General features: G+C 49.8%; 8 protein-coding genes across 8 annotated transcripts; 3 read left to right on the top strand and 5 right to left on the bottom strand.

Moving 5' to 3' along the window:
- Window positions 1–2,449: 2,449 nt before the first annotated feature.
- On the bottom strand, window positions 2,450–4,742 carry A1O9_00847 (uncharacterized protein; the record flags this gene model as incomplete). The annotated part of the gene is made up of 2 exons (XM_013410010.1): window positions 2,450–3,520; window positions 3,570–4,742. The coding sequence occupies 2 exons, from the start codon at window positions 4,740–4,742 to the stop codon at window positions 2,450–2,452; spliced, it is 2,244 nt and encodes a 747-aa protein (XP_013265464.1).
- Window positions 4,743–7,149: 2,407 nt separating this feature from the next.
- On the bottom strand, window positions 7,150–11,919 carry A1O9_00848 (uncharacterized protein; the record flags this gene model as incomplete). The annotated part of the gene is made up of 3 exons (XM_013410011.1): window positions 7,150–7,619; window positions 7,682–7,856; window positions 7,906–11,919. The coding sequence occupies 3 exons, from the start codon at window positions 11,917–11,919 to the stop codon at window positions 7,150–7,152; spliced, it is 4,659 nt and encodes a 1,552-aa protein (XP_013265465.1).
- A 420-nt stretch (window positions 11,920–12,339) lies between these two features.
- On the top strand, window positions 12,340–13,659 carry A1O9_00849 (uncharacterized protein; the record flags this gene model as incomplete). The annotated part of the gene is made up of 1 exon (XM_013410012.1): window positions 12,340–13,659. One exon carries the CDS (start codon window positions 12,340–12,342, stop codon window positions 13,657–13,659), a length of 1,320 nt encoding a protein of 439 aa, XP_013265466.1.
- Window positions 13,660–13,681: 22 nt separating this feature from the next.
- On the bottom strand, window positions 13,682–15,035 carry A1O9_00850 (dihydroorotase, homodimeric type; the record flags this gene model as incomplete). The annotated part of the gene is made up of 2 exons (XM_013410013.1): window positions 13,682–14,662; window positions 14,880–15,035. 2 exons carry the CDS (start codon window positions 15,033–15,035, stop codon window positions 13,682–13,684), a joined length of 1,137 nt encoding a protein of 378 aa, XP_013265467.1.
- Window positions 15,036–16,055: 1,020 nt separating this feature from the next.
- Window positions 16,056–16,918, bottom strand: A1O9_00851 (uncharacterized protein; the record flags this gene model as incomplete). Its single annotated transcript, XM_013410014.1, has 2 exons — window positions 16,056–16,762; window positions 16,819–16,918. The coding sequence occupies 2 exons, from the start codon at window positions 16,916–16,918 to the stop codon at window positions 16,056–16,058; spliced, it is 807 nt and encodes a 268-aa protein (XP_013265468.1).
- A 1,029-nt stretch (window positions 16,919–17,947) lies between these two features.
- A1O9_00852 (uncharacterized protein) lies at window positions 17,948–20,372 on the bottom strand (the record flags this gene model as incomplete). The annotated part of the gene is made up of 2 exons (XM_013410015.1): window positions 17,948–20,307; window positions 20,360–20,372. 2 exons carry the CDS (start codon window positions 20,370–20,372, stop codon window positions 17,948–17,950), a joined length of 2,373 nt encoding a protein of 790 aa, XP_013265469.1.
- Window positions 20,373–20,792: 420 nt separating this feature from the next.
- Window positions 20,793–21,427, top strand: A1O9_00853 (uncharacterized protein; the record flags this gene model as incomplete). Its single annotated transcript, XM_013410016.1, has 3 exons — window positions 20,793–20,964; window positions 21,014–21,098; window positions 21,145–21,427. 3 exons carry the CDS (start codon window positions 20,793–20,795, stop codon window positions 21,425–21,427), a joined length of 540 nt encoding a protein of 179 aa, XP_013265470.1.
- A 3,115-nt stretch (window positions 21,428–24,542) lies between these two features.
- On the top strand, window positions 24,543–25,632 carry A1O9_00855 (uncharacterized protein; the record flags this gene model as incomplete). The annotated part of the gene is made up of 4 exons (XM_013410017.1): window positions 24,543–24,723; window positions 24,772–24,943; window positions 24,998–25,551; window positions 25,607–25,632. 4 exons carry the CDS (start codon window positions 24,543–24,545, stop codon window positions 25,630–25,632), a joined length of 933 nt encoding a protein of 310 aa, XP_013265471.1.
- Window positions 25,633–25,888: the final 256 nt, after the last annotated feature.

Consider the following 25,888-nt stretch of genomic DNA (forward strand, 5'->3'; position numbering starts at 1 on the left):
AATCACTTTTGATTGTTTGTCATCAGATTCTCCAGGAATGGGCTCCGACGTTCTTCAACAGCACTACTATTGTCGTCCATTCCCTCAAAAGACCAAGGCAACGTGTAGGTTGGACTTGAAGTTAATCCCAGACCGTGACAAACCTCGGTACAACGCTACAGAGTTTAGAGCGCTCTACCTTCCGACACTCCAGCGCCATGCCATCTGCAATATCCGACACCTCACCTACAGTACGACGTTTGGCAAACGCTATTCCAGAGTCGACTTCCAACCGTTCAACCATCTCGCAATGCTCCTTTCGGCTTTTCCTGATATTCTCCAGTCATTGGAAGTCGTAACATTCGAACATACCCCCTGCAGTTGTACTTCGTCCAAAGGATTCAACACCCGCAACTCCTCACGACTGTCAACGCATCTGGGACCAGTTCAACCAAAGAGATGATCTCAAGAAATGGCGCATATTGGAGGACTCTCCCTGTGGCAAGGGCTCGACAGCAGTTCTGTCGAACTGGACGTCCAAGCGCAATATATTCATACACTTTGATTGCTACCGTGTGGCCAACCTTTCCCTTGTCCTGCAAAGGGCGGATCCATCGCAACCAACCGGAACAGCAAGCGAAGTAGAGGTGCATGACAAAGCCTGAAAGGGACACGAGATGGCGGACTTTTCCAATTGTATTGTCGATGGTGTCGATGGTGCTTGTCGCCTTAGATGGACCTCGTTCGAGTATTCTGACGATGACGATGACGATGATAAGGTTGTTTTCGGAGACTACTCAGAGAATCGTGGTGAGATAAGAAGTGAAGTACATGGGCCTGAGCTGAGGGATATCGACCAGGAGGAGGAGGAGCATCTTGAGAACGACTTCAGTTCTGACGAGGAAATTTAGACACGGCACGTTGGCAAATTGGTAAATGATCAGACGACCAACCTTACGACAGCGTCTGAGCGAGACTTTGCAGCCAGATGATGGTGATGTTCGAGCACCGCGAAGGAGATGCCCTCTCTCTTGCGACAATCCGTTGTGATGCACATCAAGTTAATTGTCAGCTATTGAGCTACCCCTTGAGATCCCCTTCGGGCTGGCTCGGTGGCTCGGTGGCTCGGTGGCTCGAGAGAAGGCCCATGAAACATGTACGAGTACCACGATAGCAAGTTCTTCCACAGCTCCAAATGCACATAAAGTGATAGCCTGGAATTCCTACCTGAGGATCATCATCTAGCTAGTAGCATCAGCACAGCCACATGCCTACCAGAAGGCGAGTCAACTTCTCCTTCGCGACATCAACTATAAAGATGGCAGCCTGAGCTACCTAGCACCTAATATCTTTCTTTGAGCTGGGGACAAAGCACGCAGATCTACGAAGACTGAGTAGCGTGATCAGAGTCACACTTCGCATCGGATCGCACCGCACCGCGGACAAGTCCAGAAGGAGACCTCACACAAAGATCGACATCAAACACGAGATAGACGCTTGATGACTGAGTGCCATGACATGCTCGCTTTCCCCTTTGTCTTTGTTTTCCCGGCGCCGTTTGCGGGGGCTTCGACTCACCATGGGATTGCCACAGAGCCTCTCACGTGACTAATCATGAAAAAAAAAGGGGGGTTAGGGGCCGCGAGCCTTGCATGCAAATTCCCCTATCCCACGGCCCCCCACCACTGCCCAACGCCAGGTCGGTCAAGGAAAGGCCATGATAAATGAGAGCACAAGGCAAAGGCAAAGCATACGTCAATGCTTCTCCAGTGTTGAATCTGTACGCGGGTGACAGTCCAAGATCAGTCGGAACAGAAATACACAGCTATTGCGGCTTCCTTGGTTCTCGCTATTGGTCATATGTGGATGGTAGGAAGCCACTGCAAAGAATGGGCTTTTCCATAGCCCAGGCACGACACTGTTAGGAAAATCGTACTTGGTAGAAATAAGCAAATATGGTAGAAATTTGTCTCGCGTTTCTCATCATGAGCCAACAAAATGAATATAGGTTTTTGGTTAAATACACAAGCAAAGCAAGAACCCCAACGCTAATGCACCTTTCTGGATACTGTCCTTCCTTTCCTTGTAGGGCGTGGATTCTTCTAATGGAATTATTCCACACTGAATCACGGTATTTCTTCTCCTTCTGTCAATAATGCAGTTGCCCCATCTCCGCATACCAGATATCCAGGTTTCAGTGGGTATATGTTCAACAACACACACGATTCTTCCTGCTTTATCTTGATCTCTCGACTGTCTGCCATTAGACCCGGTCTCATCTGTATGGAGTCGTTCCTCCCGCATGCCGGTCAGAGCCTTCAGGGCTGTAATCTCTCCACCATTCACGATCCCAGTATCCACTCTCCATTTGTTTCTCATTCATGTCTGTTCTTCCACGCCGCTCAAGATATGGACCTGGAGCATTATGACTGTCTTGCTGACGTTGTTCTTGAGTTTCGCCCGAGTGTTGTCAATCATAGCCTGCACCTCGTTGCCAAGGGCTGGCGTTGTTCTGTTGGCGGAATGCTCCGGGCTGAGGTGCATATCCTGAATGAGCGGACCTTGGCGGTGGGTATTGATTACTCAAATTGCTCATGCTGCGATCGTACGATTGGTTGGTAGGCGGTCCGGCGCCGTAGCCGTAATTATCGTTGTTAACCTGCTCATATGGTCGCATTGGTCCCCGTCTTCCAGTGTCCTCACTAGGATACATCTGGCTCATAGGCTGCTGGTGGACAGCAGACGAGTGCTTGAGGGAGTCACCAGACATTGAATCGTCATCGTCGACGATCTTCTTGTCGTTGTTATAAATTTGGCTGTCTCCTCTAGCAGTAGCACCTAGAGCATCCAACTCTGTTGTCAGGGCTGCTTGTGATTTTATGAAGCTTCCTCGGTCATCACGCATTGGCTGATATCTGACTTCGGGATTCTTGGAAGCAATGGCATATATCGAAGCAATGAGAACCAATATAAGCAGAACTGCCGCAAAGATAATGTTGGAAAAGGCGAAAAAGACACCCAACACACCGTTAACCTGAGGGGGTTGACCAAAAGCATCCGAGAAGAAAAGTAGCTGAAGTGCGTTGAGCATGTTCATGGAAGCGATCGAGATATTGAAGATGTTGGTCTTCTTATCCATCCATGGTTTCAGAACGCTGACACCGATCAATGCAACGGCTTCGACAATAACGAGACCGACAGCCTGAGCGATTGCTGATTTCTGAGCGAATGCAATGAAGAGAGCCTTGACGAGAATATACGCCAAAAGAGGGACGACGAAGTAGTACGCAGTGGCACGGTACTGCACATAGAGGAACCCCCATTTGTTGAGGCACTCCGGGTCAGAGTAGAGGATGTATGCGGGATTCTTGTGCATATCAACCGACTTCTTGGCAAGTGTAATGACTTTGTAGGAGGCGAAGCCTAGAGTTCCAGCCATGGAGATGAAAACGACTAGGGCAAGTACGACTTCAGCGGCCGAATCACGCTCGACAAGTTGCCACAAGCACAGAATAGACATCTGGACGAAGCCAAGAAGAACCTATCGAAAGTCAATATGAATCGGACGACATGAAGTCTGCGGAGCTTACCAGTCGGAACACGATGCCTTTGATAACGATCTTCCATCCATTTCGGAATTCAAGGAATTTATCAGACTTCATCCATCCAGCCTTGGCACAACCATCAAGGATGACTTTGGTCAGTGCGACCAAGACGACAGCCAGGAAGAGGATGAAGATGAAAAAGATCAAGCCTGTCATAAAAATATTGGTCTGTTCGATTCCGGCACGGAAACCGACTCTATCGATACCACGAACTACCTTGACGTTGTCAGTAGCAGTGTCCGTCGCTCGCTTCGAGAGGGTTCGAAGACCGGAATGGACATAGGCAACCATCGATTCGAGGGATCGCCTGATGGAACGCTTCTGAACTTGAACGGAGAAATAGCTGAGGGTTGACAAGTAGGTAGTAGGAGTGCCGCCAGTAGCTCGTTGGTACCACGTAGCAATGGATTGAAGGAAGCCAACTCGGATGATGCCCATGCTCCATTGAAAATTCTGTGTCCAGGATTGAACGATAGGAGGCATGGAGACTGAGGTCATGCCAATGATGGCCTGAGCTTGGAAAAAGCCAAACAATGAAACCGCATTGGCAGCAACATGGGCAGCGGTGTTCGGGTGGCCCAGACCTGAAGTAATACCAGCGGTCACCAGACCCAGGCCAGTGATAACAGCAGTCGCCCAACCGACGGCTGCATGATAGACGCTTTTTGTGTTTGACAATTCAGCTTCCATACAGGCGATGACTTCTCCGGTATCGGAAGAATGGACATAGACGCGGACCACGCCGTCGAGATCAGGAACACTATAAGCAATACCTGGAATTTGGCCCGAAACACTCGTCGGCACATCGATAGTTGTCTCCAACGTAATGGGTGTACCGGCCTTCATGGGACAGAAACCAGCCAGATTCAGGGCGCAGGGATCAACTGTCTCGTTGACGATGGTGAAGCCATATGCAATGACTTCAACCTGAGCCAAAATGTTGCCGACAATTGATGATATACCGTTGACGTTGACAGCTACACTGGCGTTTGAGGGGGTATAGGCAACGTTGAACAAGCTTGCGGTGAAGTTGTTTGTGCCCGATTTACAAGAATTCAGCGAGTTGGTGAGGATGACATTTTCGGCGGAAGTGAAGGTTGAGAAGCATAGAGCTGCTAGGAGGGAGACCAAGTGGGAAAAGGATGATCGAGGCTGCATCGTGGCTGCTGAATTGATGTCGTTGATTGCAATAGACGCGGGTGGTGGAAAGGGGGTTGACGGAGGAAGAACAGGGCGCCAACCAGGGCGACACCAGCTCAATGGTCGACCAAGTGTAGAGGAAGTGTAGTTTTGATGAAGGTACTACGATTAGACGGTTGAGGTCGAGGTCGAGGCAAGGTTGGTGTTCAAGAGCAGGTTGCTGTCAATTGTGTCATTGATTCGAAGTGGGAGGTTGGCGAGCAGGAAAGTTGGACACGCCAAAGTAGAACGAGTGGCGAAGTGGAAAAATCGACAACAGAGGGATGAAAACGATGGTGGTGCTTCGTGTCGAAGATTCAGAACAAAGGGCAGTCGACGAGCCTCTGCAGAGAAGAATGCGAGAGGAGTGGGAAGGGTTGAATAGCGAGCGTGAAGGGCGAAAGATGAGGTGGTAAGGTGGTAAGGTGGTGACGAACGGGGCTGGAACAGAAGAGATACAAGATTTGACAGTTTGAGGGAAGAGAGGGAACCAGCGATGGGTGCTCCGTACGGTGCTCCGTATGAAGGGTGGTAGGGGGGAGGGAGTCCGTTGTTCGGTGGACACGACCAGGGGCAGATGGGGTCAAGGATTGGCGCACGAGGTTGCAGGATGCCAAAGGCTGGGCTTGATTGTGTCTTGGATCTGGGGCGACGGAGGATTGGATTTTAGGATGGATTTGAGCGAAGAGGGTTGATGGTTGGTGGGAGAAGGGATGAGCGGGTGGCAGGGGGGGAAGGTCGGGAAGGTCGGCGTGGAGAAGGAGGAGGAAAGAGGAAAAGAAAGAGCAGCAGAGCAGCAAACACCGCAGCCAGTGTGTGCCAAGCTTTGTCACGTGGTACGACCAATCGGGAATAGGCCCGCCCGCTTTCTGCTTTCGGGTGACGCGCGGCGAGGCGCAGTCAAAACGCAAGAAACGCTCAGGAAATTGGACCGGGACTTTGGGGAGCAGATGGCAGCCGGGGCTCAAAACGGCAGCTCCCCTGGGGAAAATAATAACAACAATAACAATGCTCGGGGACTTTGGGCTGGATTCGGAACTCTGCCTTGCCGGCGACTTGCAGACAGTCACCGTTACAAGAACCGTTGGTCAAAGAGCTACTCGTGGGCGCACCTACTGTCCTGTAAGAGCAAGACCTGCCTGGAACCCCGGGTAACAACCACCTGCACTGGTGGATGAGCTCTTCTGTATTACATACAGTAGGGCACCATGCTGGCATTGGGTACTCCGTACGGAATACTCGGTACAGTACAGTGACTCCATACACCATGGACGTGTCATCTTCAGACTTCTTGCGGACAGTCCACGCGTCACCGATCAGCGACGCACCATCAATGAAAGAACTACAGTACAGTTGTCAGTATCATCAGGCTGTTGTTGATCTTTTGACTTTGTTTTCTATTTTTTTTATTCGACGCTCCAACAACCCGCATTGAGCTCATATGGATCTGCCCAGTCGTGCCCAGATATCTGCTTTTCTTGGTTACCATGTCATGCACTCAATAGCCACCCAATAGCCAACCGTCTCCATGCTGACACAACAACATTTACGCGCCAATAATAAAATACTGAGGAATGATCGCTCCAGAATGACGGCTACCTATACTCCGTATGGCAACTGTAAGTGTCCTTTCTTCATTCGACCCGTAATTTCCAAAGGATGCCGTGCAATCTTGTCCCCCTTCCAGCTCCTCTGCTGGCTCTCCGTATTTGACCATGGCCGCGCTCTGGGCTCCTTGGGCAATCCGGCAAAAGAAGAATCCGTGCATCAAGCCGCCCACGTCATGCATGTCTCTTGTCTCGGGCATCTCGTCTGTCGAGTCTCGAGTCTTGACGCTATGCTGCACGATCGACGCAGATCACGTTTCAGCGCCTGTTTCATCACTCCACACGGCACTGCACCTTCCACTTGAGCAACCTCGTAATCCGTACACGTGCAGCAACTTCCTATCTGTCCTCCGCACGTTTGCAGAGTATACATAACGGTTGGTGTCGCAGTCTTATCGTGAAGGATTTGTGTTTGTGCCTGGTCGCATATCTGATCTGCATTCGTTGCACGTGTCCAGGGTCGACGCCGTTCTGCGCCGGGGTGGATGAATTATGCTTCATGGCTTATGAGATTCATACGAGGATCAACGTATACCGTGTCGATTTGGAGATAAACTGAATCCTTCCGATTGAGATCGAGTTTGATCTAAGTATTCATGGAGGTCATCAGACTCGTCAACGTACAGCAGCCTCAACTTGTCATCATACAGGGAAACACCATCTTTGAACCTTTCCAAGCACAACCATCATTAACCCAATCCTCACCTGTTGATGGATTCCAAAGCCGTCGTTCACCGGCGCAGTCATGCCCTATTTGTACACTGCTCTTTCTATTTCACTCACAAGGCTTCTGGATGTTGCACGTTCACAGCGCTGGGCAACCTTTGATGATCATTGACCTGAGCTGATGCCAGGGGCCCTTGTACCACCGCTTCTTGCTCCCTCCGCTCTTGCGCTCGTCTGCGTTGTATGAGATCCGACCGGATCGATCTTACATACTTGCTGGCTTGCTCCACAAACTCCCGACTTTCTGTGCTCTCTTTCAATGTCTGCAGTAACGTAGTCAGCCGTCTCTCATCACTTAAGTGTGGACAAGTTCGACCATGTCCCAAGTGTGCTAATCCACACAGTCCGCAATGTTCCACTCCCGCAACTTTAAGTCGACACCATCCCATCGCGTGCTGCTCGCCGCACGCCGAGCAATCGTACTGCGGCGGCATTTGCGACACATGTCCAAAGTTATAAGCCACATCTCCATTGAATATGGGTGCTGGTCCAAGGGGTACTCGAATCCGCTTGAATGGCCGCGCTATGCCATATTAGTTTCCGCTTTTCCTGGGACTGGGTCTCTGGGTCTCTGGGCCACTCTACCTCTGATTGTAGGTTGTCTTCGTTCCAGCACATCCGTGTCTTCAGCACTTGAGTCCTCTTCCTCCGGTGTCTCATCTCGCGCGTTCTGGTACTCGGGGTCCGCTCCTCGACTTACACGAGACTGCTTGCGTGCAGGGCCGATATTCTCTCCATCCCCCATACCGTAGTCGACATTCTATCCGCTGTTAGCGACCACTTACCACCACACTAATCTTCACACTAACCTCTCGCTTGCGTTTGCCCCTACCGTACGTCTGCGTCTTCAACGCTTGTTCTTCGTCAAAGATTCGCTGCCGGTCTTGCAGAATTTTGTCCCAGATCCCCGGGTTGGGTGTACTGGTCCCAGTTTTGACTTCCAATTCGTCCTCCAATGAACCCTTACCATTCGCCCATATCCGCGCGAAGCTGAACTGCGATTCCGCTGACTTTTCATCACTGATCTTAGTGTTCTCAATGTGGGATCGTTCAAGCAGCCGATCCACTGACGCTGAATCATACACGATGTCCTCCACAGTCGACTCGTCTTCGAATAGAGCTTGCGCTCCGTGGCGAAGGATCGACACTAGATCTTCACCTGCATCGTCTTCGCGGTCCATTCTCTCGATTAAGACGTGATCGAGAGCCATCTTCTTGCGTCCTATTTGCATGATTTTTTCCTCGGCGCTGTCTCTGGTCATTAGTTGGAAGACCAAAACCTTGTGCTGCTGACCGATTCGATGCGCTCGAGAAAGAGCTTGAATGTCTTGATGCGGATTGAAGTCAGGATCCATGATGATGACTGTGTCCGCTGTCGCAAGGTTGATACCCACACCACCTGCGCGTGTAGAGAGCAAGAAGGCAAAGAAAGGTGAGTTAGGTGCGTTGAATTCGTCAATACGCTTCTGTTTCTCCATTGAATTGATCGTACCGTCTATCCGCCGATGTTGAAATCCAAGCCCATCTAGAAAATCCTCGATAATATCCAGGTTGTCGAGAAATTGGCTAAACATCAGTACGCGATGGCCCCCTTCTTGTAGCTTTGGCAGCATCAGCGATAGCAACTTTAATTTCGACGATGCCTCCACTAAATTGAGATGCGAAAGTTCAGCTTCCTCGGTTCTCTCCTCTATCTCGCGATTGTAAACGAATGGATGGCATAAGGTCTTCCTCAATTGCATCAAGATGTTGTTGAGATTCACCCGATCCTTACCCACCGGGTTGCTATCGCGAGTGAAGATGGATTTCATCAGCTGTGGGTTCTTGGCAAGAATCGACTTGTACACTTTCTTCTGCACAGTGGACATGCTGACAGGAATGATGATCTGAGCCATGGGTGGTAGGAATGTCAAAACCTGTGCTTTCGTCCGCCGCAGAAAGAACTTGCGCAACATTTCATGCAACTCGGGTACATTGTCTTGCGTAAGATCTGCATACTTGGCATCCAATTCTGCCGCATTCATGCTCCGGTCGAGAAATTGTAACAGATTGAACAGCTCTCGGGCATTGTTCTGCAGTGGCGTTCCTGTAAGAAGAACTTTGAAGGGAAATCGAAATTTTGATAACATTTCATATATCTGGGTTTTGTCGCTCTTCAACCGCTGGCCTTCATCGACCACGAGGCATTGCCAGGGGACTCTCATGAGACTTTTCCGGGTCTTCTCTTCAGTAACAGCCTCGTACGAGGTAATAACCACGTGAGCCTTGATGTCCTTGGCGTCCGCAGACCTCTTTTTGCTTTCCTGATGTCTACCATCATCCTTCTCCTTGGACTTTGGAAAGAGCTCATAGTCGTGTGTCAATTTCCTGGCCATTGCTGAGCCATAGTAGGTGACAACTCGGATAGAGGGTGCCCATTTCCGAATCTCTCGCCGCCAATTAGGAACGGTAGAATTGGGCACCACAACAAGAAAGGGCCAACACTTATGATCATGAACCAGGGATGCAAACAGTGCCACGAGCTGAATGGTTTTGCCCAAGCCCATTTCGTCAGCCAGAATCGCGTTTTGGCTCTTAAACCACTGGTAGAGAAGCCAATTCAACCCTTCAACTTGGTAAGTCATCATTTCTCCACCTGTCATATTTGGAGGCTGCCTTTTTTTAATCAAGGTGGATTGAAAATCTTGTGTACGAATTTGTGAGAGATGTCGACGCAAGGATCCTTGCACAGGAATTGAGAGGTGCATTTTCTCAACATAGTCTTCATACGCAATTTGGAAATCACTCCACCGCTCAGTATCAGAGTAGGCAGGCGGCTTCTCCCAGATCGCATCCTCGTACCCAAGGCCTTTGTACTTGACAAATGCTGTGTCGACTTCCTTTGCTCGAGCTAGGTCGATCCCCTTAGTACTGTTCCGTACAACACTTGAATAGCGAACGTCAAAGACGATGTCGATTCTAAAAAAATCCTCGGGAATGGCATCGGCAGTTGACATTTTAGGCAGTTGATTCCCTGGTTTCTTCGAAAAGGCCGCTTTCATGGAGTTTGCAGCTATTCCCCAGACCCAAAGCCCAGGCATCCAGGTTGTGCGAAAGTAGGATTGAGCCCGCCACTTGACTAAATACTCCTTTGCAATTTCAGGCATCATGTCAACTGTAGTGCCAGGAACGTATGTCTCTATGTTGACGGGTTTCCATGCCACAAGAGCGTCAATCTGATGTTGGTTCTCAATACAATCTTTGCATGTCCAGGAGCGGTGATAATAGTCAAAGCGCTTTTGGGCGATTTGAGCATCATCTAGGGCTTCGTTCTCATCTTCATCCTCCATTGCAGAATGAGCCGTCTTGCGCTCAGGAAGGTGATGCATGTGCCAAGCACGAACACATTGACAACATCTGAATAACACATTCGAAACTTTGTTGATCGTGTTTGGATCGACAATTGTGATGGGATCCCTGCCGCCATTCTCCTCTCGCTGTACTTGCTCGTGGCGGGTGGAGAGGCGGTTTCGAAGAGGTTTCGATAAATCACCAGTTTTATTGCATTCGGCACATATACCCTGGTGAGGAATTGAGTAATCTCGCTCATGCGCCAACCCAATACACCGGCGACACTGGAGGACAAAAAGATTTTCGCCAACTTTTGTGACCAAATGATCTCTTGTGCCACGGAAACCAAGACATCGTTTGTGGTAAGAATTGGTACAACCTTGACAGAACACCAGTGGGCCTTTAGCATGGTCATCGCCTTTGAAATAACATGTGTCACATTCTTGGCGATGTCGCTTTCGAAAAGGGTCGCTTTCAGGGACTCTAGCGAAGTATTCTTTGGCAGCGACGATCTTGGGGCCGACCTTCTCCTCTTCATGACTTGATATGTCGTCTTCATGCCTCTCTCGCATAGAAAGACGCGGCTTCACTCTTGTCCTCTCTGATCTCCGAGTAGGAACTTCTGCTTCGGGAGAGGATTTAGTGGAGGACATCTGTCGTCGAGGTCTTCCCGAACGTCGGTTCTTAGTCGTTTTAGACGCTAATCTCCTTGTCCTGGTGCTCCTTCTTGGCTGGACATCAGAGTCATCTGAATTTAGTAGTTCCTGCTTGGCTTGCCCAGATCGTCTTAGTCCTCTGATCCGCACCGATCTACGGGCAGGAGTTTCAGAAGTAGTCGAGGAGTCCTGCTCGGCATCTGGCCCTTCATCTAACGCCTGGTTTTCAGCTTCGGGATCAGAAGCCATAGACTCTTCCGGATCAGAGTCGAATAAATTAATGGTTGTCCAGTCAATCAACCCAGGGTTTGGGGGTTTGTTGGCCCGTGTTTTGTTCCGGGTAGAACGAGGTTTCCGTTGAAAGTCTCTCAGTAGTTCCGACCCTCTTGCGAGGTTTTGGAGTTGGTGTGCTGTGAGCACGATTTGTTCACCACTTTCCAGCCTCACAGTGTAGCGAGCTTGTCCACGTTGACCTAGTATCTCCTCAGCCACAAAGTGGCCGGGCAGGTACTTGTATTCTTCTTTCTCCTCGTCCGGAAGGTGTGGAATATCGATGTAGAAAGCCTGCTGCTCGACAGCCTGGGTTGATGTATCAGAATCAGAGGACTCTGCATTCTGGGCTTGTGTCCACGAAGGGATGGCGTCCTCATTGTCAGGAATATCGGCAGCATCGCTTGAGGCGTTGGATTCAGAAGGAGCAGTCACTGGATCAGAGGCGTCGGAGTACTTGGTAGATTGTGAAGCGAGGCGTTGACTACCTCGTATAGACACAACCTTGCTCCCAGGCCGCTTCGGCGGATTGCCGACCCATGCAGACAGATCTAGTGAGTCGTCCATGATGATGAGACGAGGCTAGAGGCACCAATGATGAAGGGACAGAAGGAACCATGCATGGGGTATCTTGTAGGATAGATCCCCAAGAGGAAACGAAATGAGCGCAGGGGAAGATATAGTCGTGGTTTAGTGAATGTGGTGTTTGTTGAGGATGGTTCGCTGACGACAATTGATTAATTCGTCCCCATAATGCATCAAAGCGGCGCGTGCATTCTCCAAATGGCAATTAATGGCCACTTTGGGCAAACGCGGTCGCGCTTTCCCCATGTCAGTCTTTTTTCACCTCTGACTTCTCCGATTCTCAGTTCATTCATTCTTTTCCAGCATCCATCTCAGACTCTCAACCTGCCCATATATCACAACCAGATACTGACTACTAGTTGTCTCTTTTACTAGTACTACCAGCAGTACTAGTATCACTGAATGCACCTGATTTCTCGCGCTCTCCTCAAGCCGGCTCTTCCTGTCACATGGTCTGCGTCGCCTCTCTTTAACCGATCCATCTCCCTAACCCGCGCAATTGAAAGAGGAAAACGCAAGCAGGAGGACTCGACGCTCAGGCACGACAGGCGCCACCAGTTCCAGAATCACCGGCAGAAAGGCCAATCCCACCAGCTAGATAAGACGGGCCAACCCTTGCCCTCGTCCTCGTTCACATCCTCGTCCATCTTCGAAGCCTCTGCGCCCATTGTCTCCTCAATTCCTTATACGACCGCGAGCTCCGAGTTTCTCTATGGAACCTTCTCGGTCTTGTCGGCCCTAAGGGCCAGGCGCCGCAAGATCTACAACCTTTACCGCTTGCCCACTTCCTCTAGCCTTGAGATCGATCCGGAGACAGAGACTACCACAAGCTATACTACAGCGAGAGAAGAGATACAGCACCTTGCTCAGCACCAAGGTGTCAGCATCCAAGAGCTCCGTGGTGCAGATGCTCTAAATACATTTAACAAGCTCTCGGGAAGACGTCCACATGGCGGCCTTATTCTTGAAGTCTCCCCCCTTCCAAGGCTGTCAATCGACACTCTCGGCCCTGTCCTGAGCATGGGAGATGACATGCAGGTAGTACCTTCACGTGTCCCCGAGCTCGAAGCCGACCTTGATGAACTATTTCGCACCGCAGGAAGCCATCGCATCATTCCCTCCTGTCGGCCACTCAATCAGTTTCCATTTGTGCTTCTGCTTGATGGTGTCACCAACCCCGGTAATTTCGGCGCCATCGTCAGATCCGCATGGTTTCTGGGCGTTGATGCCATTATCGTTCCAGACCATGGAACTTCGCCCATCTCCCCAGTCAGTATCAAGGCGTCCGCTGGGGCCCTGGAATTGATGCCGGTATTGACCATCAAGAATGAGAGGCTATTTTTAACCGAATCTCGTGCTGCCGGTTGGAAATTCTTCACGGCTGCCGCTCCACCTCCCGCCAAGGCTCGGGTGCCTCCCAATATGCGTATAGAAGGAGCACTATCAAATCACCCTTGTGTTCTGGTTTTCGGAAATGAAAAGAACGGTCCGCGTCAATTCTGGAGACCCTACATGCACAGCACGGTCTCAATTCCCAACGCAAGAGCCTCGTCTGGTGATGTTGACAGCCTCAACGTAAGCGTTGCAGCAGCATTATTGACCCAGAAATTCTTCGACTTTGCTCAGCCAACAGTAGTCCCAACGCAAAACGCACAGCCGGAGAGCGCAGCTTCAAGTCCGTTTGTTGATTCCTTTGGCCTCGAAAGCCACAAGGTGTTCTAGACATCCCAAAGGCCGTTTACACTCAGGACAACCAATCCAACGAGTAGATTGGACTATTCTGTCGGAATGGGATGATCACTTTACCATTACTGTTCGCGCCAGGCATTCCCACTTGAAGGGTAGAGACCACTTGCTCGTCTCTTGCGGAAACCTTGAGTCTCATACCACTCGGCTCAATGCGATAGAATTTGCGCCCAAATTCACCCAAAAAGCCTTCAAGCACAGTCTTGGATAATTGCTCCTGTTTGATGACTCCCTTGCCAACGGCAGCTTCAAACACTTCGAGCACCAGCTGTGTCGCGTAGGGCTGAGTGAATACGCCTGCTGCACATTTTCCGACATGGTGCATGTCCATCCCTCCCATCTTCGCTCCCAACATATGCGGCGCCGAGTCCGTTCCCAGGAAGTATTTGGGATTCCCGCTCGTAGCAGCCTTGAGTAATGCGATCCGGTCACTTGGGAGCTTAGCAACCGGTTTGCAAAAGTTGATCGGATCGCCGACAACATCATCTATGATGAGGAACATGTGGTGGGGTGTAATGGTCGCAACAACGTTGGCTCCACATTTTGCAACAGCCTCGACTGCTGCTGTGGTAGTGCAATGCTCCAGAACAATTCGCAATCTGGGAAATCGTGCGTGTAGATCAAACAGAGTAGGTAGAAAAGCCTCTTCGGCGTTAAGTACCGTGATATCATCAGCGGGCGGCGCTTCGCCGTGGAGATTGAGCACGAGATCCTCCTCCTCCATGGCCTTGAACACCGGGTAGAACTGTTCGTAGTTGACCACGCCAGACGCAGAATTCGTCGTTACCCCTGCTGGATACGATTTGACGCCAAACACGACACCTGATTTCTTTGCTTCTCTGATCGTCTCCGGCGTGATCGATGGGTGTAAGTACAAAGACATCAGAGTCCGAATCTGCTGGGGGCCCGTATACTTCGCTATTTCCTGCTGGTACACAACCGCCTGTCCCACGGTCGTGATGGGTGGGATCAGGTTAGGCTAGAGATGATGGGCAGGGCAGTTAGTTTACCACGAGCATGTAGTGCAGTGAGGAAGTGGAAAAGTGTACGCGCAGCGTTCGCAGCACAAGAATGAGTCTCAAAAAGAGAGAAATGGAAGAGGAAAAGAAGCCATGCTCCACGGTTGACATCTGGTATTCCATCCAATCCGATCCGATCCGATCCAATTCAATTCAATCCAATCCAATTCGACTTACCATGACAAAAACGGTATCGACGCCGCCCTTCACAACCAATGGCGCCACCGCGGCCATCATCTCGCCGTCGCGCAGGTGCACGTGGAAGTCGCCCGAGGCGGGGAGCTCGAGGCCGTCGAAGATCCTCTCCCCCTGCGAGGCGTTGGTGCTCGTCATGGTGCCTTGCTTGTATGCGAGGACGGATCGTGAATGTGGGAGATATCTAGAGCGAGAGCGAGAGCGAAAGCGAGGAGCCTTGTTGTTCGAAGAGAGGTGAAAAATGGCAGGAAGAGAGGGTTTTTTGGTGGCTTTTGGATAATATTCTTGGTGTATCTTTGGGGGGTGAAGTAATTAAGTGGTGGTTTCCCCCGCCTTTCCGCCAATCGCAATGGTGTATGTAAGGAGCGACGGCCCCGGTGGAGTATACATCCATACATAGTAGATAGCAGTACGGAGAACGAAGTAAACAGCGAGTGCTATCATTTATTGGATCTGGAGTACTGTACTGAAGACGTTCAAGGTCACCCATCAAAATCTAACTAATGCTCTCATCAGCCAGCATGACTTGTTCTTGACATTAAAAAAAGCATGGTGCAAATTCCGTTAAAGCAAATAAGAGACGAGCCGAGGGTAAAAATATTGGAGAGGAAGTGAGTATATATTCCACTGTTTCAGCTCGACGCACATGTATTGACATATTATAGTTGTGCCTCTGCCTGTGTGAACTACATAAAAATCCATCCTATCATTCCTCATCCAGTGCCGTTGTTGTTCGTGTGACGTGTGACCGGTCCGTAAACAGTGCCACTTATCAAGCTCGATTCATTCTAAATGTTGGGGATCTGTCCATTTTTAGCCGTCAATCCAAGCGTGTGGCTCATTCAATTTCGATAGTGTTCACAGATCCAGGCCCCCAGTTCATCATCAATACTTTGATGGAATTGACCATTAGTCCATGATTAGCGCCGCCTCACTCCTTCACCGTGAAAATGCTGTAGAATTGCTGGTTCACAAGTTTTCTATGTCAAAACGCCATGGGTGATATCCGAACCATGAACAGGTAGTCATCCAGCCCTTATTTTGTGTGCAAAAAGATCATAGTCGCCAATTTCGCTCAAATCCTTGCCTTCATGTACAGTGTTCAGTCCTGGAAGCTATATCAGTATTCAAAATCATCAGAGCTGGGGATATGGGGTTTCATACATCATCAGTCAGTCGATCCAGTAATTGGATACTCAATATCATCACAAGCAACCCAAGCGTGACAACAACCAGGAGGCCAAATCCAAACCATCCTAGTACCATTGCCGCTGTACCCACACCGGATTTGACACTTCCGTTTCCAAGGTCTTGGGCTACCGTGCTTGCTGCTACGGCGGCTGTATGTTGCCACATGACCGACACCAGTACAAATACTGATGCAATAAATATCGTGGCCAGTGCAACTTGTGACACAGCTCTTGATGGGAAAGGTCGAATCTCATGTTCGGACCCATCTGGCCCAGTACTAGTGTGCCACCCCGGGAACGTTGCCAACAGTAGGAATGTGAGGAAAGCGAGTACAATGGCGATGATGATGAGATATGGGAAGACGACTGCATTTTTGAATGTGCTGGCAACCCAGATCAAGTTGAGCGGGTCCTGGTCAATGCTCACTAGATCAGCGAGTGCCGTCGAGTTCTGGTTACACATCCAGGCGCCGTTATCGACCCGTATGCAAATTCCAAAGTATCCCACTCGTACGTTGAGATCAGCATTTCCCACAATGTTCGCTATGGCTGTGGAAACGCTAGGGTCCACCTGTACGGCGGAAAAGACGGCTGGATATTGTTGGTAGTAGAGGGAGATGAGATAGATTCCGGGTATGAGAGGAGATGTTGATGAGCACCCTGCTAGGAGCAATGCTAGAATTACGTTAGCTTTTTGGTCTTGTTATCATTCGTCTTGTGCCTGAACTTACAAAGCAGGATAATTGCTATTGCAATCAAGATCATAAGCACATGGTGGTATCCAATGAAAGGCACGAATCTCCTCCATCCTGTTGTAAATCTGGGTGCCATAATTCTTCAATAGAGTCTTGCTGCTAGACTTGGATCGATTACGTTGGCCGTCCGTGCGGACGGGAGGCAATGTTGAGAATCAGCACAGGGCAATAGATTTGGGAAACTGCTTGGATCGCTTGAGGGTCGGTGCAATCGATTGAGGGTCTGTTCTTGAGGATGATACGTGCAGAGGAGCTTGAGGAATCCGAGGAATTCAAAACTAGACCGTAGATGTAGGCGGAGGACCGATTTGAAAGTTCGAGAACTCTAGTCTGATCTTACAAGTAATCGTTATGGTCAGCTTGTTGAGTCTTGCAGGAAGAAAATGGAAGAGACGGGGAGGGAGGGAGAGAGGAGAGGCGTAGCTTGATTTAGTCCTGGTAATATGTGAGACTGGGAATCAACGGCACCAATTGCCATGATGCTTCACTGAGTGGCCATTGAAAATTCGTGAGGTTGGTCTGTGATCGGGTAATGTGGTGGCAGGAAACGCACTTGCGAGACTTACCGGCAGAAAATGTCGCTGGCCACGGCTGCCAAGACCATGTTTACTTTTATCCATAAACGGTATGGTTCCAGCGGCTAGACCCAGGGCTACCCGTTGTCCGTTCCTGACGATGACGTCACGATCCGCAGCATTTCCCCAAATAGGCGGCAACCTGGTCCCTGGTCGTCAGTGGTAGATTGGTGCTCCGGCCTCTTGGGGCCAGCAACTATAATAATAATCAGAAGAAGAATAAGAATAATAAAATGTCCTATGTGGAAATCGCAATTTTATGTCTCTTCCGAGAAACATGACAGCGCTGGCATCTGCAATTTGGTTTCTGACTGAATAAATCTACTACTCGCAGGTAATATCGGATATTCATAACCAATAGTTCAAAACCACTGCACAAGTTTTATGCCCAATCCTGCACTTCGTCCATGGCAACAACCAATCCTTACTTCCCACATTTCCTGTTCGCCTCGCATTAACAATCAATGGTACCCGGTAATTCCAACACTGCAATTCACAACACGCTGATTCAAAGGCTATCCAATGTACTCTCATCGTAAGAATGCAAATCCACTGAGGTCAGGTCTTGGTCTTCGTATAGGCGAGCCCTCCTCTGACCTCTCGTCTTCGCTGTTGGGTATAATTTCATCTTCACTTCCTTTGGGCTCATATGCAGGGTGTGCTAGCGCGTGACTTTGTGCATATGAGCGACGTAAATCAGCTTTGCCTGCCACCGAGTCGACGTCCTCGTCGTTTTGTTTGGGAAATATTGGCGATTGGTTCTTCTTGTCAAAGTTCTTAGATGCTCCCGCAGTACCTTTCCCTAAATTCCTGAGGGCCGACTGCTGCACATCAGATGATTGGTATGCAAATGTCTTCTTCAGGTCCAATTTTTCGCAAAAGCTTGATACATTCGCCGCTTTTGGGAACTTACGTAGTGCCGCCAACTGCGCCTCGCCTGACTGAGCTGAAAATGTTCTGCTCCGAGACTGATGAGGCGCAATCGAGGAGGGTGGAGTTGAACCTTTCTTTTCCTCTACTCGGCAAGCAAAGCTCTTCAATAAAGATTCATTTTGCTTTCGAACATGAAAGTCCAAAAGATCTTCAAATTCCTCAGGTTCACCGTCATGACTGACTTCGCGCACCTTGCCAGTTTTAGATGACCCAATTCCCATCTCCATGGGAGTTATGGCATTCTTGACACTCGAGGATGTGTTCGAGCGGTTGGGCGGTGAGACACCCCTCGGCGACGATTGAGGTACAATCTGAGGTTCCTCAGTCGTGCCATTCCTGGCTGATATTGTTGTGGCTGCATCTTGTGCTTCATGCTGTGTATGCTCCCTTTCAGAACCTGCAGCATGCTGCATTTCAGCTTCCAACAGTAGTACGTCATCAACAGAATCATCCGAGAACACATCAAATCCAGAACGCCGGGCCTTCCGGCGTGCAGTCTTCCTTTGTGCTAATGGACTTGCATCCTCGTACTTGGAGGAGAAGAAGGGACTTTGTTGCACTTCGAAGCTCGGTGACCGGTCGACTGAATCTGAGCATAGCCGTTGTCTCTTCGTGGCCTTGTAGGTCGACATTGTCGAGGCTCTCGAAAGGAAAGTGGCCCGATCCGTGCGCCCTGTCACTTGAGTGTCCGAGCTCCTTGCCGATGTTGTCAAAGTCCTACGGAGAGCGGGCGCTGACGAGACCAATCTTGGTTCCCAAGATGCATTTTGATTGCGCTCCAAAAGACGTTGCTGTGAAGGAGATGGAGTAAGGCTGTTGGGGTCGAGTTCTGCAAGAGGTTGCCGGTAAGGCTTGAAGAACGTCTCAATTGATTTCGTTGGCTTCAGGCCCGGATCAGAAGTATATGATTGCCGTCTGCTGTCAGCAAGAGCTGGTCTTCCGTATGTCCTTTTCGAATCCAGACGAAGAGGCTGTTTCGAAAAGGGATCAATGTCCCCGCATGCTACTCCAATGGCGGTATCAGGCTCAACATACGGACCCAGAAACGGTAGGTTGGATTCTATCACTCCTGGTCCAAGGTCATTCAGAAACACCATCCTTTGCTGCAGGGGACAGAACACGCGGTGATGAAGAAAGGTCAACTCTGCATTCCTGAAGTGCTCCAAATACTGGTCCGGAACCACGAGTTTGCCCTCGAACAAGATCATTTTGATGATCTTTTCCACTTCCTTGTGTTTGCGAACATATGCATGTGCCGTTTTCAACCCCAGCTTCGCGATATTAGGAAGATAGTCACAGCCACTGAGGATGGCCATCCGTCTGAACATTGAGTCGGTCCACCCTGCGAAGCTGATTTCCTTGCAAATAGCAAGATCCTTTCTCTCATATTCAACAAGCTCACCGTACTGATTCAGCTTGGTAAGCAGGCGCTTTGCACCGAACACCAGTAGGTCTGAGTCTTCGGAAAGTATGCCATCAATAATTCCCTTTTGCTCAAGATAAACAAGCTGGGCATCAGCTTCGTATGGCGCAACAACATATTGTACGTTGAGCTTCTTTAATTCATCAATCAATTGGCGAGCCATCAATGGGGTAACATCGACGGCCTTTTGGAACTCCTGGTACGCCAGTGAAGTCCTTCCCGCTTTCTGTAGCTCCATACCCCTCGCCTTACTTTCTTCCCGCCTCTTATGTCTTTCTGAATTTGTCCCTCTTTTACTAGGGATATTGTCACCGTCAAAGACTAAGTAAGGAGTCACTCCAAAGTCCAGGAGCATGCGTACTCGACTCAGGACAAAATCGATATGGACAGTGGTCGGTTTGCCGAGTGCCAGGGCAAATGCACAGCCGACTACACCACGGTGGAGCCAGCCATAGGCATCGACCCCGATGGTTTGCCCATGGAATTGTTTGAGGGTCGAATGCTTCTGGATGGATTTGAGAAGGGGAAGTAGCCCTAAGACAATTAGGTTCGAGCAGTGAATCTAGAAAGACCATTGACAATTCACCTTTGATACCCATCTTTCAATACGTGTTTACTGCTCTCACCGCCAGTTCCGCATATTGCGCTGAAAGAGAAAGAAGAGCTAGGTATGGTGTGAGAAGCCCCGCAGACTGATGAATGAGTAGATGGAAAGTAGTCTGAGTATTAATCCGTCGATGTCACATATGAGGTTAAGGGCCTATATTATGGGAGGAGTACTTCAATTGATGGCCGGTGGTCGTGAAACAATGTCGCCCAATTTACGCGCCCGCGACAGGTGCGAGTGAGGGGACGCGATCATTGGGAAGGCGCCAGGCGCGGAGAAATTCCTTGGCAAGTGCTTCATTTTCCGAAGTTTTGCCGTTCACTTTTTTCCTCAGAGAATTCGAGAATGCTTCAGAGGGTTGTGTTCCAAGAACTCCGAGAAAAGCAGCATACGTACTTTAGCCAGATCAAACATGGCGAGATCTCTGAATAAAGTCCACAAGAAAGTGGCGAAGAAGAAGCCAGGGAAAATGGACAGTCTACATGTGAACAGTCGAGATGCAAAACGTTTACGGGCAGCCAGTGCCAGAGAAGATAAACTGTCACGTTTGATGGACGCTGCAGCAAGAGCCAATCAAGTCTATGGTATTATGGCTCGGCTCTGGAAAGGGTTGTGTATGCTAACGGTTCATAGTGGAGAGAGTGGCTTGGTTCAAAGCAGCGCTAGAAGGTTCTGTTGGTGGATTGACAGAAGAGGAAGTACGGTTGCTCACTCGCAGGTAGGGTAATATGAACCATGTGTAAGTGCTTACTGACTTTGGAAAGTTTCATCGATCGTGAGGATGAGCAGTTGGAAGAGGCAAAGGCACAGCGTCGGCCTGGGCGGCCTCGCACAAAAATCGAGGAAGACATTATCATACGCAAAGATACCGAAGAGCGCGAATTCAGGTCTGGCTTCTGGATTCCAGATCTCCGGTACGAAGAAGACAGATTCAAGCTCGAACGATGGGCTGGCGAATGGAGCGGATTGCATACGATGAAGTTCATACGAGTCGTCAGAGACGGTGACATTAAGGCTTCGAGCTTCCCTCCGAAAGGCCTTTCTTGACCGCCACAGAGGGCGTCCCTGGATTGAGATTTGCACAATCACTGCCAGATGCAGGTGGTTACAAGGTTTCTCTGAAATTTCAATACCGGAATGTTCCCCATTTACAGCAGCACCAGACGTGTTGAGCTCCTCATAAGCAGCAGGTAGTTCATGAAGAGTGTCCGAGCTGCATAATGGGAATTCGTGCTTCGAGCATACAGGCTCTAGCCGGACACACTCCGTGTTCCGTCCGATGGCAATTCAATCTGCATTTCAGACATTGCAGACACTCACACGAATTTGGACACCAAGATGCCAGTCATCTCTGGACAGCAGATTGTAGGAAGGCGGGCATCTGCTAATCGTGGAGCATGCCCCTGAGGACAGGGAGATCGAGTTTGCAGTTCTTTGATTTTCCCAATACCATTCACGGCATTGTTGAGGAGTGGAAACTATAGAAGTACTGTGGACAAACGTTGTTGGAATTAGATTTCCGGATGCATAAATGAGTGATGACCAAAGACATATGTACTCGCCGCCGAGTCCTGCGTAACAAAATATCTGAGACCTTGGCACGCCGAACTCCCCCCCTCTGGGACGAGGGGATGCCGCCCTGTACTCACCCTTGTGCACGCGAGCTGGGTGGGATTCTCCTGATCCGAGGATGGTGGAGCGAAGACTGCTGGATTGGGCCCGGTCGGGAACACTGCAGACTCTCGACGCTGTTTGACAGTTCTTGCTCGCCCACCAACGAGTCCTGTGATGCACTCGATTCGTTTCCGGAAGCCACGTATATTTCGAATCGAGGTTCCGTCTACATCGGCGTAGGAAGGGGTAATCTCACACTGGATGTGTTTTCCCACCACTTGATCTGAATCTCTGTGCCAGGCGTTGATCGAATTAGTAGGCCATCGCTACTCGTACCTGTTCCCGAGATGTCTCACCCGATAGGTGATGACAAGCAATCTCGACGAACTGTGCACAGCATCGTTAGGTCCTATCTCACATATTAGGATATCTTTTAAGATCTCTCTAGCCTACGACGTACGGATCCAGCCATGGCTCAGGCCATCCCCGAAAGATTTCCCATCGTCCAAGCACTGAGCCATTGCTTAATGAATGTTCTTGTACGAGTAATAAGCGTGCCGAGGAGTACTAGTCCCAGGCTGAGACCCACCTAAAGACCCTTGTAGAGCGCCATCAGAAATTGAACAGTCTTAATTTAATTGACTGAAAATCCTCGCATATTTCGCCAGCGTGGCACAATTGGTTAGCGCGGTATGTACAAACGCCTTGACGTCCCTTTCTATATCTAACAATTTGAAGTGAGACTTTTATAAATAAATCTCAAGGTTGCGAGTTCGACCCTCGCCGTTGGCTCATTTTATTTTTCAGCCCTTTCATCTCTTTTGTTTTTGTTCTCCGCACCATTTCCTGCAAAGAGTAAGTTTCGGATACCCAATACTGGTCAATTCTTTGGTCGAGAACCCGGACATTAGAGCTTGCGATGCCACCTTGACCTGCTCAACTACCTTGCTATTGACCACAATGCCATCGAACTTCTGCGGGGGTTGGTGCTGTCGCCAAACATCTCCAAAACATACAGGCTGCAGTTGGCTTTGTCTGCAACCATTGTTCTTTCGAATCACGCGATGACGAAGCTGCTCGGATTCATCCGCAGACCGTACATTTGTCATCAGCGAAACCAATACGTGCTTGAAATCCGTCTGCTGGTCCAGCTACAAACTGCCGGTGGAGTGGACAACACCAAGACCTAACACAGGATGCCGATTCCAGGCCTGAGTCGGAGCGGAGTGAGCACGTCGATCCTGAAGCCCTTGACCGTCAACATCTCTCTTACGACGCTCGAGTCTATGTTTCCGATAAGAAACATTTCTGAGACTTCAAGGTACCGATGTCCGAAATGTGAGGATGCCATCGAAGCCGACACCAAACAGACTATCGTACAACGTCTCCGGTCACACCATCACCCCATGGTCGTCGAACCCTGGTGATCCAAACTTGAAGCATCTCCTCCACTTGGAAACCTGCAGAAGATGCTGGGTTCTTGGATACACCTGGAACAGGGTCGGAGGTAACGTAGGATAGCTTTGTCCTCAAAGATTCTAGATGGAATTGAAAGTCTATGCGCTTGGGGGGATTTGGGGAAAGCAATGCTGGTCAGTCTTCCGGGTGCGAACGTGTGTCCTGTCCAATGGGTTTCTCCACGAATCTGGGCGGTGTTTTGGCGAGATGGAAACATGAGTTCGTACCACTCGTACCATGAGATCGTCTCACGAATGAAGTCTATGGTCGGTCATCTTTGGTGTCCACACTAAACAAAGATGCTCATAGAGATCGATGAATTTTATCGTACTGCTTCGTCCCTCTACGTATTTGATTCCTATAACGTGTACGCATTAAGGCCTGCTAGCATCTCTGGGGCGTGGGAGACAGCTCCGGAGTACCAGGGAGACTATCCTCGACTAGCTGAGGAAAAGGTCATGCTGGTCACGGATCTGCTCTTGGAAAGACCAAATCTAAATTCAACCTAGCTCTTCCACAAAGACATATTACATGACAGCGTAACGGTCTGGAAGATAATCACAGAACAGGAGTAGTACTGCGAATATCTGCCTCGCGACGACTAGAAGGCATAGAATAGAAGTAGTCCCGAGCCAAAACAACGCCACAAGGCATTATAACTCGAAGCTGTAACTCTTGTGAGGCAAATCCGGAGGAGGCTCATTCCCGGTAAGCCGCAGGTTAATCATTTAATGAAATAGGAGGGAGGGTCGTAGTAACGGTAATGGTAGGAGCGCTAGTCGGGGTGACATTCTGCAGGAAGGGAACTTATAGCCCTCTCGGGGTTCAAAGGGTTTTTGTACTTCATCATAAGCAGGGAAATAGAGGTCGGTGCGAAGGTGAGAGAGAGGGTGAGCATGGATAAAAGCGGCATGGGTACGGTGAGCCGCGCGGACCACCAGAGCAGCGCAGTTTTTCCTTGTCTTGGCGATCTGAATGGATGTGCTCAAGGACGGAAGTGCTTCATCCATCTCTGTTTCGCGCAGCCTATCTCTGACACATTTTCACTCGTTGCGTTTGTGGAAGTCGCTATCCTACACAGCTAATTGCAATGCTTTCCTTAAGAGCGCTCACCCGGGCCGTGCCCAGGACCCTATTCCAGAGATCAACAGTCCGATGCCTTTCATCAGTTTCAAGGACTCCCTTGTATCGACCCGTCTGGCAGCCGGCAACCAGAATATCCTATCCCGCTTTCTCAACATCATGCTCGCGTCGAGAGCCTGCTGGCGAGTGTAAGGATCATTCTCCCGGTTTTCTACGTGGACTAACATGCTTCCCAGCTGATCAAGAACTGTCGGCCAAAATCGACCAAGAATATACCCTCGAGGTTGAGAACAATGACAACTCCAAACTTGAGCAGCTCAATCAATATCTAAGAGAGAGTTCCTTCGAGGTCACAGACAAACCGGGCACCCATGAAGTCGCCCTCACGCGAGAGTTTGGCAACGAACAGTAAGCACATCCTTTCATCGCAGGAGATTTACAGGACACTGACAAAGGCTCAAGGATCAAGATCGAGTTCAGCATATCTGACATCAACAACTTGGACGCTGAAGAGTACGATCAAGCGGAGGAGGATTCTGCATTTGACGACGAGGCAGAATACGATGATGGCAAAAACGCCATCAACCAGAGTGGTGTAAGAGGGGGCAAGGTCGATGTTCTGCCTGAGGACAGTATCGCTCCAGCAGATAGAGACGCTGGAGAACTTCCAGAGGACTATCGCTCCACCCCAGGATTCCCTATATCGCTCGTCATCACAATCACCAAGCCCGGTGACCAAGCGCTCCGGATTTCAGCGGTGGCTGCAGACGGCGCGATCGAGATCGAAACAGTCAACTACGTACCCAAGGCATCGGCCTTGCAGGCAGAGACCGGCAAGGAGGCGCAGGAAGCACACGCTCGATATGAAGGTCCGCCTGTTGGTAACCTCGATGCTGAGCTGCAGCTCCTACTAGAGCGATACCTCGAGGAACGAGGAATTAACGCCGAGCTGGCCAACTTCCTTCCGGACTACGTCGAGTACAAGGAGCAGAAGGAATACGTCTCTTGGCTTCAGAGTAAGTGGAATCCTTGCATCTTGACATGCGTAGTCGAAGCTGACAATCTGAATAGATTTGAAGAAGTTTGTTGACATCTAAACCGTGTGCGTTACTTCGACCTCCTAGGATGCGGTCCGTTGAACCTCCGCATCCTCTGTACCCTCCACTTTGAGCAATCTTCAAGGCTCCTTTCATGTACATTACTGTGTCGCAGGCGCCTGCCAACGGAAACCAACGCTAATCAAAATACCCCTTTGCGCAAAATACTACTGTATACGAGTAGTTCAGCTTGTGAAAACAAAATCCAAATGACAAGATTTTGCGAGGCACGGAAGCGGTGTGATTCAAAAGCCCG

Source organism: Exophiala aquamarina (genome assembly GCF_000709125.1).
Source record: "Exophiala aquamarina CBS 119918 chromosome Unknown aczIA-supercont1.1, whole genome shotgun sequence".
Lineage (NCBI taxonomy): Eukaryota > Fungi > Ascomycota > Eurotiomycetes > Chaetothyriales > Herpotrichiellaceae > Exophiala > Exophiala aquamarina.